The following is a 24946-nucleotide window of genomic DNA, read 5'->3' on the forward strand; positions in this document are numbered from 1 at the left end:
GTTGTGTGTTTAAATCCACACATGCTGAAAATATACCCCATTCTCTCAGGCAACAAGACTGTTTCCCTAATGGAGTTGGAGCTTAGTGGTTCAAAGAAACAGGAAGAAAAGCAGCTCTTGCTAAGGGAAAGAGGAAAAAATAATAATAGAAAAACATATCTAGTGCAGAAAAGGCCATTTCCTTAATATTCAGTTTACGTTTGAAAAAGAACATAGTGCAGGCTATCATGGATGTAACTAAGGGCAGCATTTAGCCCACTGTGTGTTGAAAGAATGAAATACAGAAATAAATTGGCATCTGCCCAAGCACTCACTTGTTCACTAGATCAGAACTAGGCAATGGCTTTCTAAAGGATAAACAGCGTTCCAAGTCTCACTAGATGTTATGGTGTTTTGTTATGTAGTGACTGAGGGCTGCATCCTGCAACCTTTACTCAGGTGAGTTATACCCACTGAAGTCACTAGGGCTGCTCACCTAAGTAAGCTTGCAGGATGAGGTCCTTAGGGGCTGTATGTAACAGTGAAAGATAGTACAGTGTTATAGAAACATTCATTCATGCACAGGTCCACCTACAGCAATTCCGGGCCGCAGGGACGTCCCTAGCAGGGGATGTGGGGCCCAGGGCGGAAGTGATGAATCTGTCACTTCCGGGACTGACTCCGTCACTTCCGGCACCGATAGCGCTGGGCTGGCCAATCATGCCTGCCCGCAGGGCCTGGAGCAGTCACCACCCCGCATGTGCCTAGGAGCCCTGCGGGCCTGCCCAGGCGATTTAAAAGGGCTCCCGGGCCCTTTTAAATCACCCAGACCCCTGTGCAATTACCCCCTTTTTACCCCTCCGGTCAGCGGGCCTGTTCATGCACAGTTAAAGTTTTTCATCATTGATGAAACATCCACTTTATATTTCACACCGAGCAAAGCTGTATCTGTGGATGTTAATAACAGGCATTCCATATTGTGTGTGTAGCTTGATTTACTCCTCCCCAGAATTAAAGCGGATACTGTAGATTAAAACATTTAGTGTAACCTGTCAGACTTGTCAGAGAAACAAAGCCAAGATCTTTAACACAGCAAACTCTTAAGGTGCAGCATTCTTTTAACCCTCAGAGGGACGGCTTGTTTTCGGCCATGGGGGTGGGGAGGAAAGGAAATCGCCTCTTCTCTCTCCCTCCCTTTACTACTATTTGTATTGTAGTAACACTTAGAAACCCCAGTGATGAATCAGGGTACCATTGTGCAAGGTACTGTTCACATACATAATGAAAAGCTGATCAAAAAGTTTACAATCTAAGTCAAGAGAGAAAAGGTGGATACAAGAACCAGAAGGGAGAGCTCATGGCAACAGTGAGAACTAAAATGTAGTAAGCAGAGGTCACAGCAAAGCAGCTGCCTAGGCATTGTGGCAGAGATGTTTTAAAACAAGATCCCTGCTCTTAGTGCCACTCCAATATTCACCATAGGTCTGCTCCATTCAGCGACTCCCTCACAACAACAGAAAAGAAAATAATCTGCCTTTTGGTGTTCGCCTTTTCATACCTTCTTCCTGGAGGAGGTGGAGTCAAATGAAGGGAAGGATGGCCCAGTGTTTACACCACTAGTCTGGGAGGCCCAGGGTCAATCATTTGCTCTGCTACAGACTTCCTGTCGCTCTGTGCCTCAGTTTCCTATCTGTAAAATGAGGCTAAGAGCACGTCCTTACTTCACAGGGGTGCTGTGAGAATAAGTATATTAAAGATTGTGAAGTGCTCCAATACTACGTTAATTGGGGGATGTACAAATATCATAGAGAAGTGCTTCTAGTTCCACCTTGGACATCTTTCTATATAAATGGAATTTCGAAAAGCACCTCTCCCAGAAAGGGAAGGCTACCCACAATTTCCATTCCTGGGCACATCACATGCCCAACCTTCTCCAGGCACAGTTGGAACAAGACATTTTCTCCAGTGTAACCAAAAGTGATTTCTGCTCCACTATATATTGCTGAGCAGTACTGAATAGCACTCCAAACACACTATATGATTAATAGTCAATATTCTGACTGGAATGCAATCCATGACATTTACATTTCCTGCAATAAGAGCAATACATATGTAAAGGAAAATGTAACCAGGCATGACTGAGTCCTGGGATTTGCTGGCTTCCACTGATGCACCTCAGCTGCAAAAAGTTAGCTGTAGTGGGGGGTTGCAATGGCACAAGGCTCTAGCAATCCCTGCTGTTTGGGAGGTGGGCCTGGAGCCCCCAAAAGTTGGCAGTGCTGGCCAGGAAGCCCAAGAGATGAGCTGATTTAGCCTCGACTAACAGTGCTTCTCTATAACTTGGACACAGTTTTAAGATGCTCTCCCCTTGGCTAATCACCTCCTTCCCCCGGGAGGAGATGATGCATATGTTGCCTGCCATCCCCTCCACTAATGTAGCTGTCCACTGGCACTGGGACACGGGTTACCATTTACCCCAGTGGGCTGAGGTAAGCCTGGTGATTTGTTATTACTGTTCTTCCTAGACAAAAGGATAATTAATACCAAGTAGCAAGCATATTATCTACAACAAATACTGGGGCATGTTCTACCTGGAACTCAGCATCAATGAGAGTTCTGCATGAGGATTTAGGGCAGTATTTAACCACTATAACTACCTCTTTATATGTTTTAATACCACACTTGGGTCAGAACCTGACTAATTGTTCAATAAAAATTATAGTAAAGCAACATTAAAAAACAACACTTGGTAGTGAGCTATAACAAAATTACACAAATTCCAGAGAATTTAGGGATTCTATCTGAGTAGGTTATTGTCATTTAATAGAGAAAAAATATAAACACAACATCCCTTTTCATTTATCTCTTCCTCATAATTCAGACTTCATTAAACTCAGAGAAATGGTAGGTGGGTTGCATAGGAAGAAAATCTAAGGGAAAAAGGAGTTCAGGAGAGCTGGCAGTTTCTCAAAGCACAATACTAAAGATACAACAGCAAACTATACCTATACGAAGAAAAGACAGGCAGAGTAGTAAGAAGCAGATATGGCTCCATCAGGAGTTCTTTAATGATCTGAAAATCAAAATGGAATCCTACAAAAGCGGAAAATTAAACAAATTGCTAAGGATGAGTAGAAAAGAATAGCATAAGCATGCAGGGTAAAAATCAGAAAGGCTAAGGAAAAAAATGAGTTAGAACTAGCAAGGGACATAAAAAGCAATAAGAGGAGGTTCTATAACTACATTAGGAGCAAGAGGAAAGAAGGAAAATATAGGTCCACTACTCAGCAGGAAGGAGAGCTAATAATGGATGACACCAAGCAGGCTGAGGTATTTAATGCCTATTTTGCTTCAGTCTTCACTAAAAATGTTAATTGTGACCAGATGTTGCACACAACTAATATTAACAACAAGGGAGGAGGAACACAAGACAGAATAAGGAAAGAACATATTACAGAATAATTAGATAAGTTAGATGCATTAAAGTTGGCAGGGCCTGATGAAATTAACCCTAGGGTACTTAAGGAATTTGCTGAAGTAGAATCTCAGAACCTTTAGCAATTATCCTTGAAAACTCATAGTTGACAGCTGAGGTCCCAGACCACTGGAGAAGGGCAAGCACAGTACCTATTTTTGAAAAGGGGAACAAAGGGGACCCAGGGAATTATAGACCAGTCTGCCTAACTTTGATACATGGAAAGATACTGGAACAATTATTAAACAATGAATTTGTAAGTTAAGTAGAGGGTAAGAAGGTGATAAAGAAAAACCCAATGTGGATTTGTCAAGAGCAAATCATGCCAAAACAACCTAAATTTTCTTTTTTGATAGGGTTACTTGCCTAGGTGATGGATGGAAGCAGTAGACATGATATATCTTGATTTTTAGGAAGGCTTTTGACATGGGCCCATATGACATTCTCATAAGCAAAATAGGGAAATGCGGCCTAGATGAAAGTGTCAGGAGTCAGGGCCTGCAGCAGAGTTAGTCTACTCAGCACTTGTCAGGCCTCAGCTGGAGTACTGTGTCCTGTTTTGGACCCCACACTTTAAGAAAGATGAAGACAAACTGAAGAGAGTCCAGAGGAGAACTACAAAAATGATAAAAGGCTTAGAAAACCTGAGCTATTAGGACAAGTTTAAAAAAAATGGGCATGTTTACTCTTGAGAAAAGAAGACTGAGAGGGGACCTGATAAATCTTCAGGTATGTTAAGGCTATTATAAAGGGGGCTCTGAATTGTTCTCCATGCCCCATTGAAGGTAGGACAAGAAGTAATATACTTTATCTTCAGCAAGGAAGATTTAGGTTAGATATTAGGAAATACTTTAAAACTATAAGGATAGTTAACTACTTGAATAAGCTTCCAAAGGAGGTTGTGAATCCCCATCACGAGAAGTTTTTAAGAACAGGTTAGATCAATCCCTGACAGGTGATTGTTTAGATTTCCTTGGTCCCGCCTCAGTGTTGGGGGCAGATGACCTCTTGAGGTTCCCTTCCAGCCCTACATTTCTATGATTATTTCTTCCTCATTTTTCATTTGCAATCATTAAGTTGTTAATTTACTCATCATTTAGCTGGCACAGCCACAAGTTGCTCATTTGTCACAATTGTGAATTAAAGTATAAACCCATTTCCGTTCTAAGCTGCAGGATAGCAACACAGTAAAATGCAGAACAGAGTATAACAGAATGGAAAATGACATACAAGTACAGGGAAGAATCCCTCCAGCAAAATAATTATAATGGTTCCCCACTGTTTTATTTATTTATTGCTTACTCTACCTTTTACTAGGGCATTCCTTTGGTCTCATTATCTAAAATATAGTCTTAAATTTCCACTAATTACCTGCTGGCAACATACCAAACAGCTGGCATCAAAAATATAACCTAAAACTATTCCTTGAGTTAAGATTACTAAATGCATAAGGGCAATAAGACTCCCTGCTTCAGCAGATTTGGGGCCTGATCCCAAGCCTACTGAAATCAATGGGAGTCTTTACCATTGACTTCAGTGTGCTCCAGACCGAGCCCTTAAGGAAGGAGGTAAATCCCTTGGCTACACATGAGCAGTTCTCAACCAGGGGCCCTGTGGGGCCACGAGCAGGTTTCAGGGGGTCTGCCAAGCAGGGCCAGCATTAGACTCACTGGGGCTCAGGGAAGAAAGCCAAAGCCCCACCGGCCTGATCCCTGCCAACCGGGCCTCAAGCTGAAGCCTGAGCAGCTTAGCTTCATGGGGGCCCTGGGGCGTAGGTCCCTGAGCAGTTGCCCTGATTGCTACCCCTTAATGCCAGCCTGCATTTTACATGCAGAATAACAGTTGATGTGGCACATGTGGGCCATGGCGTTTTTATAGCATGTTAGGGGGGCCGCAGAAAGAAAAAGGTTGAAAACCCCTGCTGCACATCACAGGTCTCATTATCCTCCAGAACTGTCAAGAATGTCAGTCAGAGCAGGGGTCTGGGAATCAGGGGAGCAATCCTGGCTCCACTGAAATCAGTGGGAATTTTGCCATTAACTTACATGGGACCAGGATTTCGCCCAGGATTCCTAGATTTTCTATTCCCAGTTCTCTCTAGCTCTCTTACTAACGTGATGTAATCATGTGCAGGTTACTTTATCTTTCTGTGGCTTAGTTATTGTAATATTATAGTATAGTGTTTACTTACCTCAGAGGTGTTGTCAGGCTTAACTAATCAGTAGCACTGTTTGACACTGGAAATAAATTATTAATTGAATAAATTATTAGATTAATTTTGCCTTTATTCATCAAAGTATTCATTAATATAATCAAACTAGATATAGAGCTTGCCAAATACTTGAAAATATTATAGGTCAAATAATGTTTTCCTGTAAATATGGTGAAATTCACTCAACAATGTATTCAGTCAATAATATTTGACCAACTCTATAAATTAGTATCTATAAAACAGTTTTTTAGATCCGAGGTGCAAAGTGTAACATTACTGTCAAATGACTATTGAAAGGATTCATAACTAGAAAAAGTGTGTTTGTGACTTAAAGCATGAAGCATTTTTCATATCTTCAAAAGTTCAGCTCTTCTTTTAACAAAATCTTTACTGACTCTTGTAATGAAGACACTGAGCACAAGACTATATTTAGATGTTATATTTCTACCCACATGGGCAAAGTCCTAAGGGAAAAGATTAAGAGGAATGCCAATCCAGCTGAAGAAATTCTTTTGTTTCAAACACATTAGTCTAGTCACCTTATTGACAGTCTATGAAGGCAGCATAAAACACTGGCTTTGTGAATGCCTACATTTTAATGGTAAGAGGTTTGAATGGCTTATAATGTGACCATTAGTGCATTTTGGCTACAGATGAAAAGTAAGATAATCTAGTAACCCAAAGAATAGTGCTTTTATTAGATCCTAAGTAAAAATTCAAAATTGCAGGAGCAGGCCAGTTTTTTAGAATAATAATTAATCTGAAAATCTAAAAGACTCAGTTCCAATTGTTTAGATATGTTAACTGGTTCAAATCAACGCAGGATAGGACAAATAGGGAGGGCACTTTTTGTTAAATGTTTGCCATTCGAACCTTGTACACAACATGTAACATATGTTGGGGTCCTGGACTGCTGATTTTATCACAAAACCACTCCACCTCATTTGAAATACTTGATTTTTACATAGCTTTTGGGTTGTTTCTAAGTACTTCTCATGCCAGAATGAGTAAAACCTCAAAATTTGGAGAAAGATCACTATTGGGGAGCCGTAGGAATGTTCATACTGAAGTCAACTCTACTAAGATAAGCCTTTAAATAAATACAGGACATTTGTTCCGTACAGGCTGATGACATCTGAAAGTGGCTAGGCAAAACCTGACACAAAAAGGTAAGACAAGAGCCAATTTACAGCCATGTGTAAAGACCATAGCTTAAGAAAGGCTACCCAGAAGAGAATTTGTTTTCAGTGCAGTCTAAGACTTCCTGCTATTGATTTCTATAGGTTGTTTAAAATATTCTATAGAGAGGGTACCATTCTCTATGATGATAATGAAAAAATAAAGTTAGCTTCATATTATGCTCTGCAAATTTAGTCATTTGGAAGATTTCATTGTACTGAGGTTTGTCCTGGGTATGGCCACTCTCACCATTTCAGAAGAGGGGGGGAAAACCTAACAAGCCTTGGGTTTGATTATTTAAAATACTACAGCATGTGTTCAAGTCTCACTGCTATTCTAAGACTTTCTAGATATATAGGTATGTGTGTTGCTTTAAGAATGTTCTCTGCATCTGAAGAGCTCACCTAATGCAGGCGTTGCCATGGTGAATAATTTTTATTAAATACCAGAGTAAATGTGCATACTTACTTGCAAAACCTGATGGCAGGTAGCTAATGCAAACCCTCAGGCTGCTGTTATTTATGTCTCCATTTTCAAATACTTTAAAATTATTTTTTAAATTCCTGGATACCAGTCAATATGTTTTATTTATCCAGTCCTCTCTGGAATTCTGCTAAATTCTTGCCTCAATGGTATCTTGTGGCAATGAGCACCATGGGCTAATTGGATAATTGAAAGTTTGGTGAAAGAAATAATTCCTTTTATCAGTTTTGAATGTTCTGCCTATTACTTCCATTGACTGTCCCCTTGCTCTGGTATTGTGAGGAAGGCTGAATAGAAATGTCTGAGCCATCTCATAGTTTTGGACGTCCTTCTCATGCCCCGTCTTATTCATCTCTTCTCTGAGGCAAACAATCCCAGTCTTTTCAATCAATCTCTCTTCATATGTTAGGTTTTCCTCTTGGAATGAACTAAGCCTTTTGTTTCACTTTTGGACTCCTCCTCCAAGGTTATTAGTACTCTAATTCTGTTCAAGGGGGGAGATCTACTGGGATTCCTAGACTTCCCTCCATTCCTCATATGCATAAGAACTCTCATCCTCTTTATTCACACAATCCATCCTAAAAATATATTGTTTCTACCAAGCTAACCATGATAACCCACCTAAGTCGGTAGGCTTGTTACCTAGCTATTAAAAAAACAACAACAAAGCCTGCATCCTTCTATGTTAATCTTCTTCACCCAGGGCTGGCTATGTTTATATTGTTCCACCTGCTCACTTAGGTCCCAATCCTGCATGTCAGTAACTTTACACCTGTGAATAGTTCTGTTGAATTAAACGGGACTATTTATGTAAGTGTTAGAAGAATCAAGGACTTACATTATAAACTCTGAGACAGGGACTGGATCTCTCTCTGTGATTTGTACAACTGCACTGAGCACCCAGTCAGCGCTTGGTAAATAAAAATGTTCATGTGGCATAACATCACAAACACAGCATAGGACCAATAATATCTATTTATTCTTAGAACGCCCCTGTAACAGATGGCTTGCCCTCTAAATGCTGCAGAGCTTAGGGATAGCCAACCTGGACTACTGAAGAGGCACCCCTGGATTGGATCAGGTAATTCCCTACAAAGGATAGCAGGTTGCTACAGTGAAGGTGGAAGTTCAGGACATTGTAGGAAGTGAGAAAGGCTTCAGCAGGAAAGACCCTGAATAGGGTTACTATATGTCTGGGTTTTCCCAGACATTGGCCTCTTTTTTGAGTTCCTTTCTCTGTCTGGGGGGATTTTTCAAATAACAGGAAATGTCCCAGGTTTTTGCAGAGCAGATAAGCGGCAGCTCAAAAAGAGCCCCGATTGGTCCCCTTCTCGGTCCCTCCCCTGCAAGCCACAACTGCGGGATCCTGCCTGCCCAGGCCCCTCCCTGGGAAAAGTTCCCACGGAATCGCTGACTGATGGCTGTCGCTGCATCCTGGGCTTGTGCCAGCTGCAGTGACAGGGAGCGACACTGCCCCCGAACTCCAGTGCCTCTGCTGCAGGTACCTCCCAACTGTACCCGCCCCTCTATCTCCTTCTCCCCCTCCAGCAGTGTCCTCTTTTTGGGAACATGAAATATGACTACCCTATTGATACCAAGGGGCTTGGAGTGGGAAGTCAAAGCCAGAAACCTGAGGCTCCAACCAGACAGGGTCTGGGAGCGGCCTGTCCAAGCCGGAAACGCTCCCAGGCATGAAGGCCTGGGGAGTCGAGTGGGTTGGAGACTGCTGGGAGTGAGCAGGCTCTAGCAGAAAGACCAGTGGCGTGGAGTTTCCCTGCTGAGATTATGGGCAGGAAAAGCCTGGGAGTGACCTGACCAGAGGGTAAAACTGACGGGCTGTGTTTTGGAACTTTGAGTTTTATTTTAAAACTTTATTTATGTGACTAAACTCAGACCCCCAAGAAAGGGTGGTGAATAGGTGAGAAAAGCCAGTGTGGAGTTTAAGAAGCCCCTTGAGGGGGAAACTGAGGTAGGTTGCCTGCAATATGACCCAATGTCAGGAGGGGGTGCATGGGAGGTGGCTGACCCCACTGCAGCCTCCCCTCCCCTTTCTGTCAGGTAGTCAGATCCTCAACTGGTGTAATTTAGTCTAGCTTCACTGAAATCAGTGGACACTGGTTTTTTACTAGCTGAGGATCTAGCCCAGCGTGCCTAAAGGCTCAGCACAGGTAGCCTCTTGTCTCTATTTGGGCCTCATCATGGGTGTTCAGGTCTGCCCACATGGGCAGATTTGAAGGTCAAGGCCATAATTTGCAACTGAACATGTTCTGTTGCATCTCAAAAAAAACAAACAAACAAAAAACAACCTCAAACTATTTGACTCCAGTAAATTCTCTCATGCTGAAATCTTAGTCCAACATAGCTGACTGCAGCTCTGCTCATAAAAGCAATCCTCTCCAGTAGCTGGAATGTGAGCCCCCAGGGCTGCAACATCTCTGAATACCCATTGAGACAAGCACTTCTATCCTGGGGAAAAAAGGGATCAAACGGCCACCTTGTGCTTCTTTTTTTGGCACTGGATTGCTATTTGCTACCATATTTCCTGCTGCTGAGGTCTTTATCACCTAAATCCCCGAAGACTTTTTGTTCAAATGACCTCATTTTTGCTGGGCTTAGATTTTTGTGCCATTAAATAAGGAACTTCCAGTTGAATGTTATTTTTCGTACGTTACTTTGGGACTATGAAATGTAGTGGATGTACTTACTGGCTTCTAGAAAAGTCAGTTAGTGAATGCTCTGGGGTTTTTTAAATGTCAGTTTGTGCAAAATGAGCTATACATGCTCGATCTGCTCTAGTTCAAAGAGAACAGGCCCAATCCTGCGCTCCTTTGAAATCAATGGCAATATTCCTGTGAATTTAAATCGGAGCAGGATATGGCCCAATATTAGCTTTCGGTAATGCAATAAGCATAATGCACAAAGACCTTTAAAAGGTCCTGCAAGTTTCAACATCTTAACTTCTTGTTAGTGGAATATAATATATATATCTGGCGAGTATTTTAAAGAAAGACTATCCTGCCTGCATTCTAATATTTCATAGAGGCAAATGCATATGTCTGTTTACTAAAATGAAATGTGACTATCTGTGAAACCAAAGTAAAAAGACTGGAGACCTATGGGAAATATGCAAGTATATAAGACTAGCAATGCTAAACATGTACATTCCAGTGAGTCCAATGTTCTTATTATAAGTCATAACTAAAATTTTGTACTAACTGGTTCAGCTGAACAACTTCAAAAATATCCTGAGACACTCTCTGCTCTCCCCACTCCCGCAGAAAAACTAAACAGACATCAACAGTAAGAGGGAAAACTAATTCATTTCTTTTCTTATCTTTTTTGGCACTCGTCAACTTACTAATATTCAGTATTTTTTGTTTAAGAACCAAATATACTCAAGAGATTAGTCCTTCCCATCATTAGGGAAGCAGTAAAGGCAATATCTTTAATTAAAAAAACTGGAGTGGCTACTAAACCCAGAAAACTTAGCAATCACGAGTTCAACTTTGCTCCTATTAAAATCAGTTGGAAAACTCCCATTGACTTCAATTGACATAGAATTGGGCTCCAAATTCCTTATTATGTTTCGTTGACAGAATTAATCTTCTTATTAAAAAGATGGCATGTGAACTCATTTTTTTTCTTGCTGCTAAAAGCAACATGAGATTTGCTTTTATTCTTTCAAACACAATTAGCAAAGCACTCTAGGCGCTGAATAAACCTATTCATTTGAACAAATTATTCCCTGGCAGAGGCATAACCCCCCTTCCTCCAAACCCTTTCCTATTCTGATGCAGTCAAAAGAGACACAAAAGCCTGCCTGTGCATTTATCCTGCCTGGCTGGGTCTGAGAAAGACAAATGGGACATACACCATTGAATATGTTATATTTTTCCTGTCTCTCTCAGTGATTTTACTGAATTGCTTACTTCCCCCCTCCCTAATCTTTGTGCGTGTACAATCCCAATTAAAGGATGATGTAAGGCAATACACATGGGGGAAGAGTCTGGCATGGATGTTATGGATGAAGTGATAAACTTTATGACTACTGCTACCTCCCACATAGCTTTTGTAGATAATTGGTGAAGCCCTAAAAGTTGCTTTAGAGGCTTCCCTTCTGGGCCATTTCTCATTTAGAAGACTTAAACCCTTAAAAATAACAGATTGTCGCTTTTTAAAAGGTAGTGTCTAGCTGATCTAAATAACGTATTTAGCTTTGACTTTGTTCACATTCTTTGGGTGAGATAGCTTTGCAGGCAAATTGAACTTCAATTTCCTTTTCCTGGTGCTCATTGTGAGTGTTGGGAAGAGGACAGTGGATAAGAAAAAACTCCACACATCTTTCCCAACAAACAATGCTGCTGTGCTGTTAATACAGTTGGAATGTTTATTTAATTAGTTAAATTTTCAGCTTTTAAATAAGAAGAAAAAACAAGCCATGGGTGGCCTGCTAACCTCAAAAGAGCAAATATCCAAAGTTATAAAATCATCCCAGCTCAGAATACTGGGTTAGATATAAAAACAGCATTTACTGAATTCTGCCCCCAAGTCAGGAACAGAGGTAGTATTAAGAAGTTTCAAACTGAAGCCTTAAGCCAGTGCATTAAGTGCTTAGTGTTATTTAATAAAAATGGACTGTGCATATACTTTAACTGAAACACTGTTTCTTGCTAAACATTTTTTTAACCAACATGTCTGTCTGGAATTATTCTCACCCCAATACAGAGACAGTTGCAAATGCTTATATCAGATAAACCACTCCCATTGCTGTCTCTGGCACCTTTATCTTAGAGCTCTTATGTTATGCCTTTAATCCAAGCGTCTCAAATCACTCTACAAGTGTTCAGAGCATGTTGTGAGTAGCTGACTGATACCTTGTTTAGCTCCCAGAGGATGACAGCGGCAATATCTTAGCTAGTAATGTTAGGCTGCTTTACTGTCCCTAATTCTGACTATCCATTCCAGATGGATCATTGAGAAGTTTCAACTACTAACGGCCTGATTCCATAGCCCATATCCAAGCAAGTCCAGATAAACTTCTACAGGAGCTAAGCCTGCGCTAGGGGCTAATCCTACACCTACTAAAGTCAACTGGAGTTTGGCAATGGGTAGCAGGATTGAGGTTGGAGACCAGATTATCAGAAGAGCTCAGCTCCCATTTAGACACCAAAATAAGTGGCCATATTTTCTAAAAGCAGCATGTTGGGTGCTGGGCTTTTGGGGAAGAATCTCTGTTATTTAGGTAGATAAATAGAAGCTAGGCACCAGGTCCCAACACCGGAATGGGGAGCGAGGCCCCGCCCCATGGGACAGGAGCCTTTGCTGGAGGGTGAGTGCAGGGTGGGCTCACTCTCCAACAGCCTCCTCTCGGCGCCAGGCTGGAATTAGGATGGTATTGCTGGGGTTTTGGTCAAAAAAAAAATAAAAGACACAATGCAGCTGGCGGGTTGCTTTATTAAAAAGTTTGGGAACTAATTGTCTAGTGCCTTCCTAAAAACTCTCTCTACCACTTGCTTTTCTGACTGTCACCAGTGATCAGTTAAAGACTGCTTAAAGAAATTCATCAAGGACAAAGATTCCCAAACCTTTTGGACTTCATCCTAACAGCGAGATTGTCTCCTGGACACCTCCGCACAGTAAGGTTGGCACGGACCATTCTTGATTATAGGGATGCTACTTAGCAATGACAGCAACTACTTACATGGAAAAGCAACATCAGGAAGGTTTTGTGTATTTTTAGCTTCTTTCTGTGCAATGTACCAGCTGGAAACAAGGAGGGATAGTGCCATGTGAGCTGCTAGCTCTCGACCGGCCACAAACATGTCCACCAATCTGAGAACTGCTACGTGCTTTGCCCCCCGCCCCGTTTTTCTATCCTTTCTATTGGCTGTTATGTTTTCTCCATTTTTATTATGCTCTTTCTGTGTAGTGTAATAATGCCCTTGGAGTTTACAATGGCAAGAGTTCAGGACAAGATGCTGTATTAACGAATCTCTTTTTTTGTCAGAGTCACTGTCAGATAAATTAAGCCACCCATTTAGAGCTTCATTCTCCCATATGCTGGAAAACCCAGCACAGAGAAGTGGAAACTCTGTTTTACAATTCAGAGTTTCCCTGGATATTTACACTGGGACACATGGTTTGCCACATGCAGAAGAAGCTGAGGATTGCACTCAACACCCATTGATCACCCCTGTAATCTACTGTAGGCAATATTCCACCTGCAGTAACATGCCCACCTTCCCCAGTAGGTTTCATGTGTAGAAAAATCCAGTAGAGTGAAGACATCCCCACCTCCTCCAAGTCCACAGAGCCTGAATGCTGGGAAGCCTCCACAGAGGGAAACTCTCTTGGAGTAGCAAGGGCCAGCATACAGTGAAGCTGGCATCCCCTTTCCCTTCCATGCAGGTAGGAAGAGGGCTGGGTGATGAGGCCCTTAGTCAGGTCCTTAGTTTTTGTTTTGCTTTTTCTTCTTTCACAATTTTACGAAATGTTACTTTTCTTAATTTACATTTTAAAAAAATTGTTTGGATTGTAACAGTGTCTGCAACTGATTGCAGTGTCTGTCTGACTGCGGTGTCTGCAACCCCGTCATTGCTGTAGTGTGCTGGTGCATGAGAATCAGATAGGGGAAACTTGACTAGTCTGTTTTCATTGCCCACGCTGAGTGACTGTAAAAAATAAATGGTATCACAAATGGTAGTAAATTAGATTACTAAAATCTGTTCATTTTTGAATGCTCTCAGGTATTAGTGACACAATGCTATTTAACCTGGTAGCGTCCCTTTAAAATTGTTTATTCTTTAAAAAAATCATGAGGATAAACTGATGTGGGAAGGTTTTTGAGTAGATCTGTATAGCACGGTAAGTAATAGTACAATTTCGGTACACATTGAACATGTGTTTGAAGCCAACCCCCTTTTCCCTGTAGCTCTGAGCCCCTGCTCTGAGCAAAATACAAGAGAGCTTTGGGGTCACCTGACTCTGTACTGGTGCAACCACTGAATGTTATCAACACTGAGATCTGACTGCTCAAGCAGCTAAGGTCTGATAAAAGTGAACAAATAACAGTTGGCAACATGGATGTATTTGCAGGGAATCTCCTATTTGGAGAATAAATTAGCCAACAAAAAACTTCTGTTTGCCAGCATGAGGGAGCTTGCTGATCTCTCACCCGCATTGTGCTAATTCTGCGCATTATAATGGGACTCATATTTTGTTGGCAGTGTAATTCTAGCCAGGTGTTTAACACAACGCTGAATTGATACATGCATGGCCCTCCAAACATATCTTTGAAGCGGGCTCCATGTCCTACAGAACCACAGAGTGCCTCTCCTTCTTACTCCAAACTGTCCTCCCTAATTCACCCACCTCAGCCTGTGAGCTGGATAGATAACATTCGTGCTCCTGGCTTCAGTGGCTCTCCTAGCCATTTGGCTGCTCTTGCTTTCTGAACATTAGCCTGGCTGCTCTTGACTGGTGGGGCTACCAGGGCAAGTCTTCAGTTCCAGTTGGTAGGAATCAGGGTTTGTCGCTCTCCTTAACAGATCTCTAAGTTCCTTGGAAGGCATCATTATCCCCATGTCCTATGGGAGTTGTGCTGTCTTATAACTTCATCTGCAAAAAGATGTGCAAATCTGAATGGGCCTCCTGTGTCCTTCGTTGGAGCACTATTTGAACTCAGTCATGCTTTCTGTTTCACTGTAGCAGTAAGGTGTGAACCAGGCTTTCCAGGATTCAATCTGGATTTGCATGCTTTCCGGTGACTGGAATTATGACCCAAACTGTGACTGTAAACGCTCCTGGGTAACTATATCAAAAAGGCTTTTCATTCCAAATAACCCTCCCCAGTACCTAAAACCACAAATAGGTGATAGATTTTCAAAGAGAGCTATTTGATGGTTGGTTGAGTGCAGATTTTCTGAAAACAACTGATATTGTACAATACCTTGCAGGAAAGACCTCCTGTTTGTTAACTCAGCATGCACAGTAGCATAGCTTTTGTTTTAGACCTTATGTTTCTGCTCATAATCTCAGTTTCAAGCAATATATATTTATGGTTTCTGCTTTCCTTTATAGAAGTCAATTAATGCCAATCCTTTAAACAATATAAAAACAAAATAGTGTATGAATGTATCAAACAAGTAGCTTTTCCTGACTTTACCAATTTCACTGGTCTCCTGTGTAAATGTGGTAATTTTAGTTCCAGTAGTAGCAATGGTGGGAAAGTTCGTGCACGGCACTGTCGCTGCAATGGATTGACATCCTCACCATGTTCCCCTGGAGCCGTATGAGCTTCAGCTCTCATGTGGTCACATTCTCTTCTAGCCACATCAGGGTTTTTTTAGTGGCCATGGAAAGTTCCCCCTTCACAGGGAGCGAAGTACCTGCACCAGCATGCAGGCGAGTGAGAGTGAGAGTGTGTGTGTGCGCGCTCCTCCTATCTTCATCTCAAAGAAGACATCTAGGAATGATCTTAGAGCACTATCCTTTCAGTGTTTCTGATACGCTATACTTATTCCCAGAAGCATCTTCCTCTAGAGATGAATGGTAACAAGAAATATAGTATTTTACTTCCCTCTTTGGAGCACTGTGGTACTTCCAGGTTTAAAATACTTGACAGGATTTGTGGAATACCTCCAGTGGGTATTTGGATGGTTAAAACCACACAGACAATTTTAGCATGGTAAGCTGGGAAGTAGGGCGCAACTCCCCTTAAGGATAAGAAAAGTTCAATTTACCAGATACAACAGGAGCGCACAACCTGCTGAGACCCCATTTCCCTAGAATGAAAAAGCACGAGGGAGAGCTGGAGTGAGACAGAATACAGAAATCAAGAACAAAAAAAAATATTTTACCAGTAAAAGGAGTGTGATGAACAATGGAAGTGCTAGAGAGGTGTGGAGCCCTTGTTTCTCCTGCCACTCCCACTGTGTACTCCCTGATGACTGTGGACAAACATAAAGAGCAATTTCCTTTAGCCAGGGAGAAAAACATCTTACCAGAGAGAGTTCACAAAGTAACAGTGAGTTTCACAACTGAACCCAGGTGTTATTGACGGATTCAGAATAGGACACTGTCACCTTTGATTTAATCAGGAGCCTGTTTTTGAGGATGCTAAAAGCTCTAGGCTCATAATCAAGTACTTACGTAATCATCCTCATTCAGACCTTGTTTCTGAACAGAACTTTTCACTTCCATGGAAAACCTCTCAAACTCAGGTTTCACTGTCCTCAGTAGAGTGACTGTTTGGAGGGATGAGTAGGCTTGCTTTGCTTCAAGGTCGTGTTTGTCTCCTCTCTTCCACGAGCCATTTCCTAAGGGAGAAATAAAAATGTTTACAATTCCAGGCTAGTTTGCATAAAGGGCTCGCTCTCCCTTTCTGCTTAAATATCCCCTATACGTTGCTTGGGGTAGACAGCAATGTACAAGATATTGTCACGTTTGCGCAATACGTGCTGTGAGGCTAATGTAAGAGAATTCAACATGCCTCTTGAAACTAGGGGAACAAGAGAGCAAGGGGGACTGGCGTAATGCCCTTGAAATAATTATACAGATTATGATCCTTAGTCAGAAGCCCAGCCTAGCAGAATGGTCAGCAATAAGGTTTTCTTCCCATATTTGCTTGATTATTTTTAACATCTGAAGTCAAGTCTAGATATGAGCAAATAACATCCTCCAATACAGAGAAGCAGGCTGTCTAGGGGCTAGAACAGGTGAGAGGGAGACAAAACTGGATTCAGTTCCCAGTCAATGTGCCACTGACTCCCTTTTAAACTTCGAGCAAAGTCAAGTCTAAGTAGAGTAAGAAGAGTAAAGTAATTACCTGGAATGATATCACACAGGGCCTGATCTTGTAGCCACTTGTCACCCAGCTCTCCCACTGAAATCAATGGGAATGCTATGTGCACACTAGCTGCACGATAGGCCCAGTTTCTCTTAGCAGAAAAAACACCCAACTACAAATGTGCCATTGCACACACTGTACTTGCATTTGCCCAATGACACAGCAGGTGGGAGACTGGACTCGGGAAACTAATACAGTAATCAGAGATTTTTAAATTCAATTGCAGCCTATTTGTTTAAATGCCTTTGCCTTCCTGGCCCTGATCCTGTCATGTCCTGAGTACTTCCTGTGCGTTGGCTGAGGCCAAAGGACCTGATTCAAAGCCCACTAGGTCAGTGGAAAGACTCCTATTGCCTTGAATCAGGTGCTAAGGCTGTTCTATGGAACTGATCAATAATGAGGCCTCGGGGGAATAACAATGTCCTTAAACAACTTGCTTTTAAATGCTTAAAAATAATTAAAAAACCAGACAGTCATTTTTATTTTTGGAACTAAAAACCAGTTGTGGCTAAAAGTACAAAGACTAAAACTGCAGAACACAAGTAGCTGTTGAGGTTTGGAATCCGGAGACACGCAGGACCTTGAGATGAGGGAGGATGTGGTCATTCAGCCTGGTTAAAGGAATTTGTTGATTTATAGACAGGCAGAAAGCAGGTCAGCTGAGACCAAAGGAAGGGAATGGAGATGGATGAGATAGAGTGAATGCCGGAGATGGCAGCAGCCAGGTATCAAACATTCTATCCGCCTTGACTTGGGACTATGTGCTTGCACAGGGATGGATGAGGGATAAAGATCTTATGGCCATGAGTGGGTTACACGGACCCTGGATCCAGGCATGCAGGTGGGTGAAAAGTGGGAGAAGCCTGCGTTTCACCTCCTCTGTTCCCCAGTGTGTTGAGATGGCAGCCGAGCTTCTGGGGAGATGTCATAATTTGCTGGAAGTACAGGCCAATTGCAAGTTACTCACCTCCTCCTGACCGAGCATGAGGGAACCAATGAAGGAACAGGGCCTGTGAGAAGCACATTTCTTTCAGTGTGCTGCTCCCGGGATACTGTAGCTGCTTGCCCACTCCATACACAGGACCTGTGGCAAAGCCACAGTCTAGCCCTCAGTGAGATCCATGTCAAATGGTAGCTCCCTTCCATTCTCTCTCCTTTCCCAGAGAAAGGCCTCTGTGCTTGGGACTCTGTTTACCAAAGCTGTGAAGGTGCTGCATCTCTATAGCCCTTGTGGATTATGATCTTAGCAAAATTCATAAATGACCCTTTTTTAATTCTTTAATTTTTATTGACCATCTATCTTCTCTTTTTCAATCAATTTTGTCTCATCTCCTCATGAGGTTCTCAGCTACTGTTACAGCCTGCTATCACAATTCTAGATTGTAACCTAATCAAGCACAAAAGCTTTGTTCTACCATGAGGTCCACACAGAAGATCTCTGAAAAGTGCATGACAACAGCTGACAGCCACAAAACATTATTAAGCCATGCTCTAAGCAGCATAGTTCCAAAATGTGGCATATATGTGGGATTGGGGATCTTGGCTTTCCCAGAGACAGCTGGGTTTCAGGTAATATTGGGCCTAAATGTGAACAAGCTTCTGTACCTCAGTCTGACCTAAACATGTTCACTTGAAAAGCTGTTGTAAATGGAAACAGAGAAGCTACCTTTACGTAATAGAGCTGCTAAAGTAATTGTACACGCTTTCAAATTCTTTCAAAGATTGCTTTGGGCATGGAGTCTGGGAGCAGCACTTAAAATGACTCTGATGAAGCAGCGCAACTGTTGCAGCCTCAACAATTAATGTGCCTTTTTACAAATTAAAATAAAAAAAACTTTAAGGACAACAAAAAAGAAGTGTGATTGTGTGATCTTATAGGAACAATAGCTACTTGTAAATCATATTTCTGTCTAATGGTTCTGTACCTTTTTAGACTTCCAATAACACAAAGTTTATTAGAACTGTAAGAGGAGATATGGACATTCTGTGTTCAGTTTGTTTACCTTATGCATTGGACAACAATTTGTCAGTTTCGTAGATTTCTCTTCAGAGTTAGTTTGCCTCTTCTTAAAAAAGAAGAGCAGAAGATCCTTCTAATGTTTTTTCCCCTAGGAATTATTTACAAAAAATATTCAGGAAATGCTATTTAAACTGGTCAGTTGCCAAGAAGTCAGATAGACAGTGCTCCCTTAACTCTGGGGTTGTGGTGCTGAGTCCTTTGTGAAATATTTACCTTAACTCCCAAGGATACCTTTTAGTATATGGATGTGTGGGGCACAGAAATCTGAACCAATTAAAAAATATAAGCACATCACATGTATGTGACTATATTATACTGGGGTGAACATGACTGTGCTTCTGTGCACCAGGTGATACTACAAGGCTAAATATAGCAGCGTGTCTCTGCAGGAATTATGTGCCATCAAAAACTGGAGCACATATTAGATCAAGGGTTTCTAGCCACTGGTAGGTGTACAAATCTGCAAAAACTCCCACTGACTTCCGTGGGACTAGGATTTCACCCCAGGGCGTCAAGATTTTCTGGCTGGTGATCTAGGCAACCCCTCACTACCTTAACAATGACTCTCTGTGCTGGGATTCACTGTGTCACTGCTGCCTACCTCCCAGTCAGTCATGGGCAGTCTAGCCCACAACAGGGGTTGGGCTATTCCAGGCCCAAGACTTGCAATCACAAGACTGGGATTTGGAGCAACCTACTGTGAATTAGAACACACACAATAGAATAGAAGGTAGTGAGAACTGGCTGGTATAACAAAGGTCTTTGTTGGAAGCAGTTTTCCCACAATGTAAGGGAATTTCTGTATTAGAACTCTCATTTAGTCACACAGCTTCTTCACACAGATCAGTCCAGAAGTAGTTAAATCCAGAATTTCTGGTTTCCTTCTTGCTAATATCATAATTCAAGTGGCGGGTAACCTCAGGGCCAGGGAGAGATAGTGGTGTATTTTAAGACTAATAGTGGTATATTTTAAGACTAACAAATCTAAAAATGTTATCATGTTTACAGAAAGTTTTGCAACATACTGCAGGGGTGGGGAATAACATTACCATATGACGAGCTGTTGAAGAGTTCAATATTGAAGAAAGCGTAGTCCCCATTGGTCATTCCTTGTCGATGAGCAGCTAGCATGATGTTCCTTATTGTGTCACCGCTGGCACACATTATTACAACTGGTGGAAGAAAATGGAAAACAGATAAGAAGCTGTTCTTGAAACCTCTGGGAACAGATTATGAAGCTTGTCCACTGCCAGAGACAGTGACCTGAACTGTCCTCCCAACATTTTAAAAATCATGGGAACAGGGCTAACAATTAAATCTGAGATTTCCAAAGGAGCCTACATGAGACGGGGATACAAATACCAAAGGCCAATCCTTTACCCACTGAAGTCAATGCCAAAAATCCTATTGACTTCAATGGGCAAAGAATTATGCCCAAATACAATCTTATTCTTGATTCATGTAATGTGGTGAGGTTTGTTGGTTTAATTGTGCATTTAATTTTTATTACAACACCACCTAACTCTTATATAGCACTGTTCATCAATAGATCTTAAAGCACTATACAAAGGAGTATATTATCTCCATTTTATGGATTGGGAAATTGAGGCACAGCTGGAGAAGTAACTTGCCCAAGGTCACCCACAGGTAAGTGGCAGAGCCAGAAAAAGAACCCAGGTCTCCTGACTCCCAGTTCAGACCTTGTTATTGCAAGTGAATATGAAATTATTCCAAGATTAAGACATAAAATGATAAAATTATCATTCAAAATGAAATTCTGAATACCTTGAAAACAGTTACAGTGTTAAAAGACTCAAGGTCTCATTTATCAATGATCCAAAAGACAGATAAAAGTTCGGATCCTAAAATGTGATCCGCTATTATTCAGCGGTACTCCATCCATGCTAGCAGATTAGAAGATCAGAGCTATGCTGTCATCCAAGAGGTAATATCCAGGCAACATTTACATTACTTCAAAATTCTACGGAGATGCAGCTGGGCACTTGGCATTCTGGTTTGTACTGTATGCTGGAGAGGAGTGGGTTACAGTGGAAATCTACTGTTGTTACCATATGTCAGAATTGGTGCCAGTGATGTGCAGAAGGACAAGATACTGGATGGCTCAATAAGCTTAAGAGAGAAGTCTGGTCAAAAACTCCCAGGGCATGTTAATAGTCCGTTTTGTGCATGTGGTGAAATTCACCCCTTCCCACTCAATAACTTGAGTAAAGAGACTTTGTGCAGGGAGCTAAGTGGAAACTGCAGGGATAGAATCTACTTCCCAACCTGCCACTAATAGGTTGCAGCTGCTATTCCAGCCTATAGGAACATAGTTGCTGTTCCATCATGCTGCCTTTTTTTTTCCTAGCCACTTGATCTGTGTAAGCATGGATCTAATCCCTGTTTTTCCCTCTGTACTAGCTTAATGATGCTAGCACATAGGTCAATTCCCCAGCATACAAGGCATGGAAGGCGACATCACCTGTTCCCCTCTCCCCCTTCATCAAGAGGTGTACTTCTCTCGTAGTAAACAGTCTATATCACAAACTGCTACATAACTTCACAATACACGTGAAACTAGCTAAACTATTAAATATGTGCAGGTCTGTGTCCAGGCAGAGCATTCTGTTCCCATTCCTAGGATGACACATGCAGCAAGCACAGAAGGCGGTCTGGTGTGATACAAGTATGCTTGTTTAATGGCCGGGTCCATGAGATTTGATCATAAAAAAGCAAAATAAAAGTTGCAGTGCGCTGACTAAAAAGAAACATAACATTCTCAAGAAGTACTGCCATGCCATGATAAAGCTACAACAATGGAAGCAGCTATTTTCATCCAAACAATAAAGCTCAATCAAAATCATATTCAGTTTTTCTTGTCAAGTGCTTGTGCTCACATAAAATAAAGTTGCAAGCAAGCTAAATCTTTACTCACACAATCCATCTTCTTCCTTCTTTTCTAGGTTTATTCCATTATAGGCATAATGATCCAAATTCATCCCTGGCATAACCCAATACACTTCAGAGAAGTTCCACCAGGGACAGGTCTGTCTTAATGTCTGTAGTCGATTAGTATAATAATTTCCAGAGCAAACTATAACTTATGAGTATTGTGAGTCGGTTACATGGGGGGTGGGGAAGAGAGGAAAAAGAGCTCATGTTTGATATAAACTTTGGCATAGGAATTACTGAATCATTATCTGCAAATACAGCCTATGGGATCAAATTTTCTGGATTTACACCAGGAATGAATTTGGCACACTGTTCCTAATCGGAAAGGTGAGCTGTTTTTCTTTTAAAACACTTTCTAATTGCCCTCCCAATCGTCTCTTGACTTTTGCCTTCATAATTCACATCTACTATAAAATCCCCATCCTGTAAGTGAAATTGAAGTTATTCCCCCTGCACCAGTTTATGACCTTGACTAACAGGAATGAAGAGTGGAAAAATTTCTGCTTTAAAATGTGTTGATAGGTCGTAGTTTGAGAGCTGATAAAGGAATGTGAGGGGACAAATGTTAACTATTTGGATGTGGTTTTAGCACAGCAGGAATATATCAAAGATTACATTTTTTTGGTGTGTACAGGAAATACACCCATAAAATCCAAAGATAAGTTGTGTGTGTGTGTCATTTTTTGCAAGCTTTTAAAAATGTAAATTAAGTAAAAATGTAACTGTTTATTTGGTCTGTATTTGTAAATTAGTAGAAAATATAATTAAATTCTTATAAAAAGCAACAGAGAGTCCTGTGGCACCTTTAAGACTAACAGATGTATTGGAGCATAAGCTTTCATGGGTGAATACTTTATACTTTCTTCAGTTTAAAATATACATATCAAAGTAATTCCAGTATTAGTATTTTGATCCTGCAAGCACTTATACAGTGCTTAACTCTATGGACGCAAGTAGTCTTACTGAAATTAATGGGATTACTCAAATTCTTAAATTAAGCATGTGCTAAAGTGTTTGTAGGATCTGGACCTCAGCCAGCATTGCTGAGTTTTGTTAAACTAATTATTGCTGATTTGAAAGCTTTAGCCAGTTGACTAGATCTGGAAAAGCATTAAAAATAAAAAGGCCAATCTTTGTAATAAACACTCACTTTTCATGGTAATTTTTTGTGACATTAAGATTTGGAAGAACCATTTTCAAAGGCTTAGATTCATATTTGCCAAGCCGTCTTCCTTTCTCAACCATGGTTACCAAATTTGGCCCTACCAAATTCATGGCCACGAAAAACGCATCACAGACCATAAAATCTGGTCTCCCCCATGAAATCTGGTCTTTTGTGTGCTTTTACCCTATACTTTACCGATTTCATAGGGGAGACCAGTGTTTTTCAAGTTGGGGGTCCTGACCCAAAAAGTAGTTGCAGGGGGGGTCACAAGGTTATTTTTGGGGGGTTGCGGTATTGCCACCCTTACTTCTGTGCTGCTGCCGTCAGAGCTGGGCAGCTGGAGAGTGGCGGCTGCAGGCTGGGAGTCCAGCTTTGAAGGCAGAGCCACTGCCAGCAAAAGTAAGAATGGCATAGTATGGTATTGCCATCCTTACTTCTGTGCTGCTGCTTTCAGAGCTGGGCAGCCGGACAATGGCGGCTGCTGACTGAGAGTCCAGCTCTGCAGGCAGCAAAGCAGAAGTAAGGGTGACGATATCATACCATGCCATCCTTACTTCTGCGCTGCTGCTGGTGGCAGCTCTGCATTCAGAGCTGGACTCCCGGCCTGCAGCCGCTGCTCTCCAGCTGCCCAGCTCTGAAGGCAGTACTGCTGCCAGCAGCAGTGCAGAAGTAAGGGTAGCAGTACCGCATCCCCCTCTACAATAACCTTGTGACCCCCCTCCCCAACTCCTTTTTGAGTCAGGACCCCTACAATAGCAACACTGAAATTTCAGATTTAAATAGCTGAAATAATGAAATTTATGATTTTTTAAATCCCATGACCGTGAAATTGACCAAAATGGGCCATGAATTTGGCAGGGTCATAACCATGGTATAACTTTTAAAATGTATTGTACTTCTGTATTAGGGCTTGATCCTACCCAGGGCACGTGGGATAACGCTACCACATGGATGGGATCCAAGATGTCACTGAACACAGCACGGCAATCCTGCTGGTGCAGCTCGCCAGGTGTGCCAGGTGCAGAGAGCTACATACACATGGCCACCATGCAGTAGAGGCAGTCCAGAAACACCCACACCCTCCAGGAGGGTGCAAAGACAGGAGGGTGTGCTCCATGCTGTTATGGATGTGCGATGCAGGAGGCTGCAGGAACTGGAATTCTAGTTTCCAAACTACATTTTCAAAATGTTACCTTACTGTGATAATTGTAAAAAGTGTATTCTGAAAACTAAAATTAATTAACTCTTTAATGCAGACATTTATGAATGACCACATAAGCAGGTTCTTAACTTAAAACATGTGCATAAGCCCCATTGAAGTAAATCTCTTCCCCATTGCCATGAAAGTGAGTGGGACTATCTGCATGAGTAAAATGAGTAGAATTTGAATCTATATCAAGATTTCAGTGACTGTCACTCTCATTCTAATAAAAAAAATATGAAAAATTAAGCAACAATCAATTGCAAGTATAATCCTCTGAGAAATTATGGAAATTCCCCTTGTAAACAGGAATGAAACTGAAGATAAATGAGTTGAAGGAAGGGAACACCATTCCCTTTGTTAAAATAAAATGTGGCTGTGTATTTTATATATATTATATATATATATATATATATATATATATATATAAAAA

At 41.5% G+C, this 24946-nt stretch overlaps 1 protein-coding gene across 2 annotated transcripts in view; it reads right to left on the bottom strand.

Annotated features, from left to right (window-relative positions):
* The window catches only part of NPR3 (natriuretic peptide receptor 3), a 54071-nt gene that overhangs the window by 24233 nt on the left and 4892 nt on the right, over positions 1–24946 (bottom strand). For both annotated transcript variants that reach the window (XM_024203054.1, XM_024203053.1), the window contains exons 2-3: positions 20245–20367; positions 16479–16645 (exon numbers count right to left, since the gene is read on the bottom strand). In XM_024203054.1, coding sequence (XP_024058822.1) covers positions 16479–16645; positions 20245–20367 — 290 coding nt within the window. The remainder of the gene's footprint in view (positions 1–16478; positions 16646–20244; positions 20368–24946) is intronic.

The sequence above is a fragment of the Terrapene carolina genome, unplaced genomic scaffold (assembly GCF_002925995.2).
Source record: "Terrapene carolina triunguis isolate 2854851 unplaced genomic scaffold, T_m_triunguis-2.0 Scaffold69, whole genome shotgun sequence".
NCBI lineage: Eukaryota > Metazoa > Chordata > Testudines > Emydidae > Terrapene > Terrapene triunguis.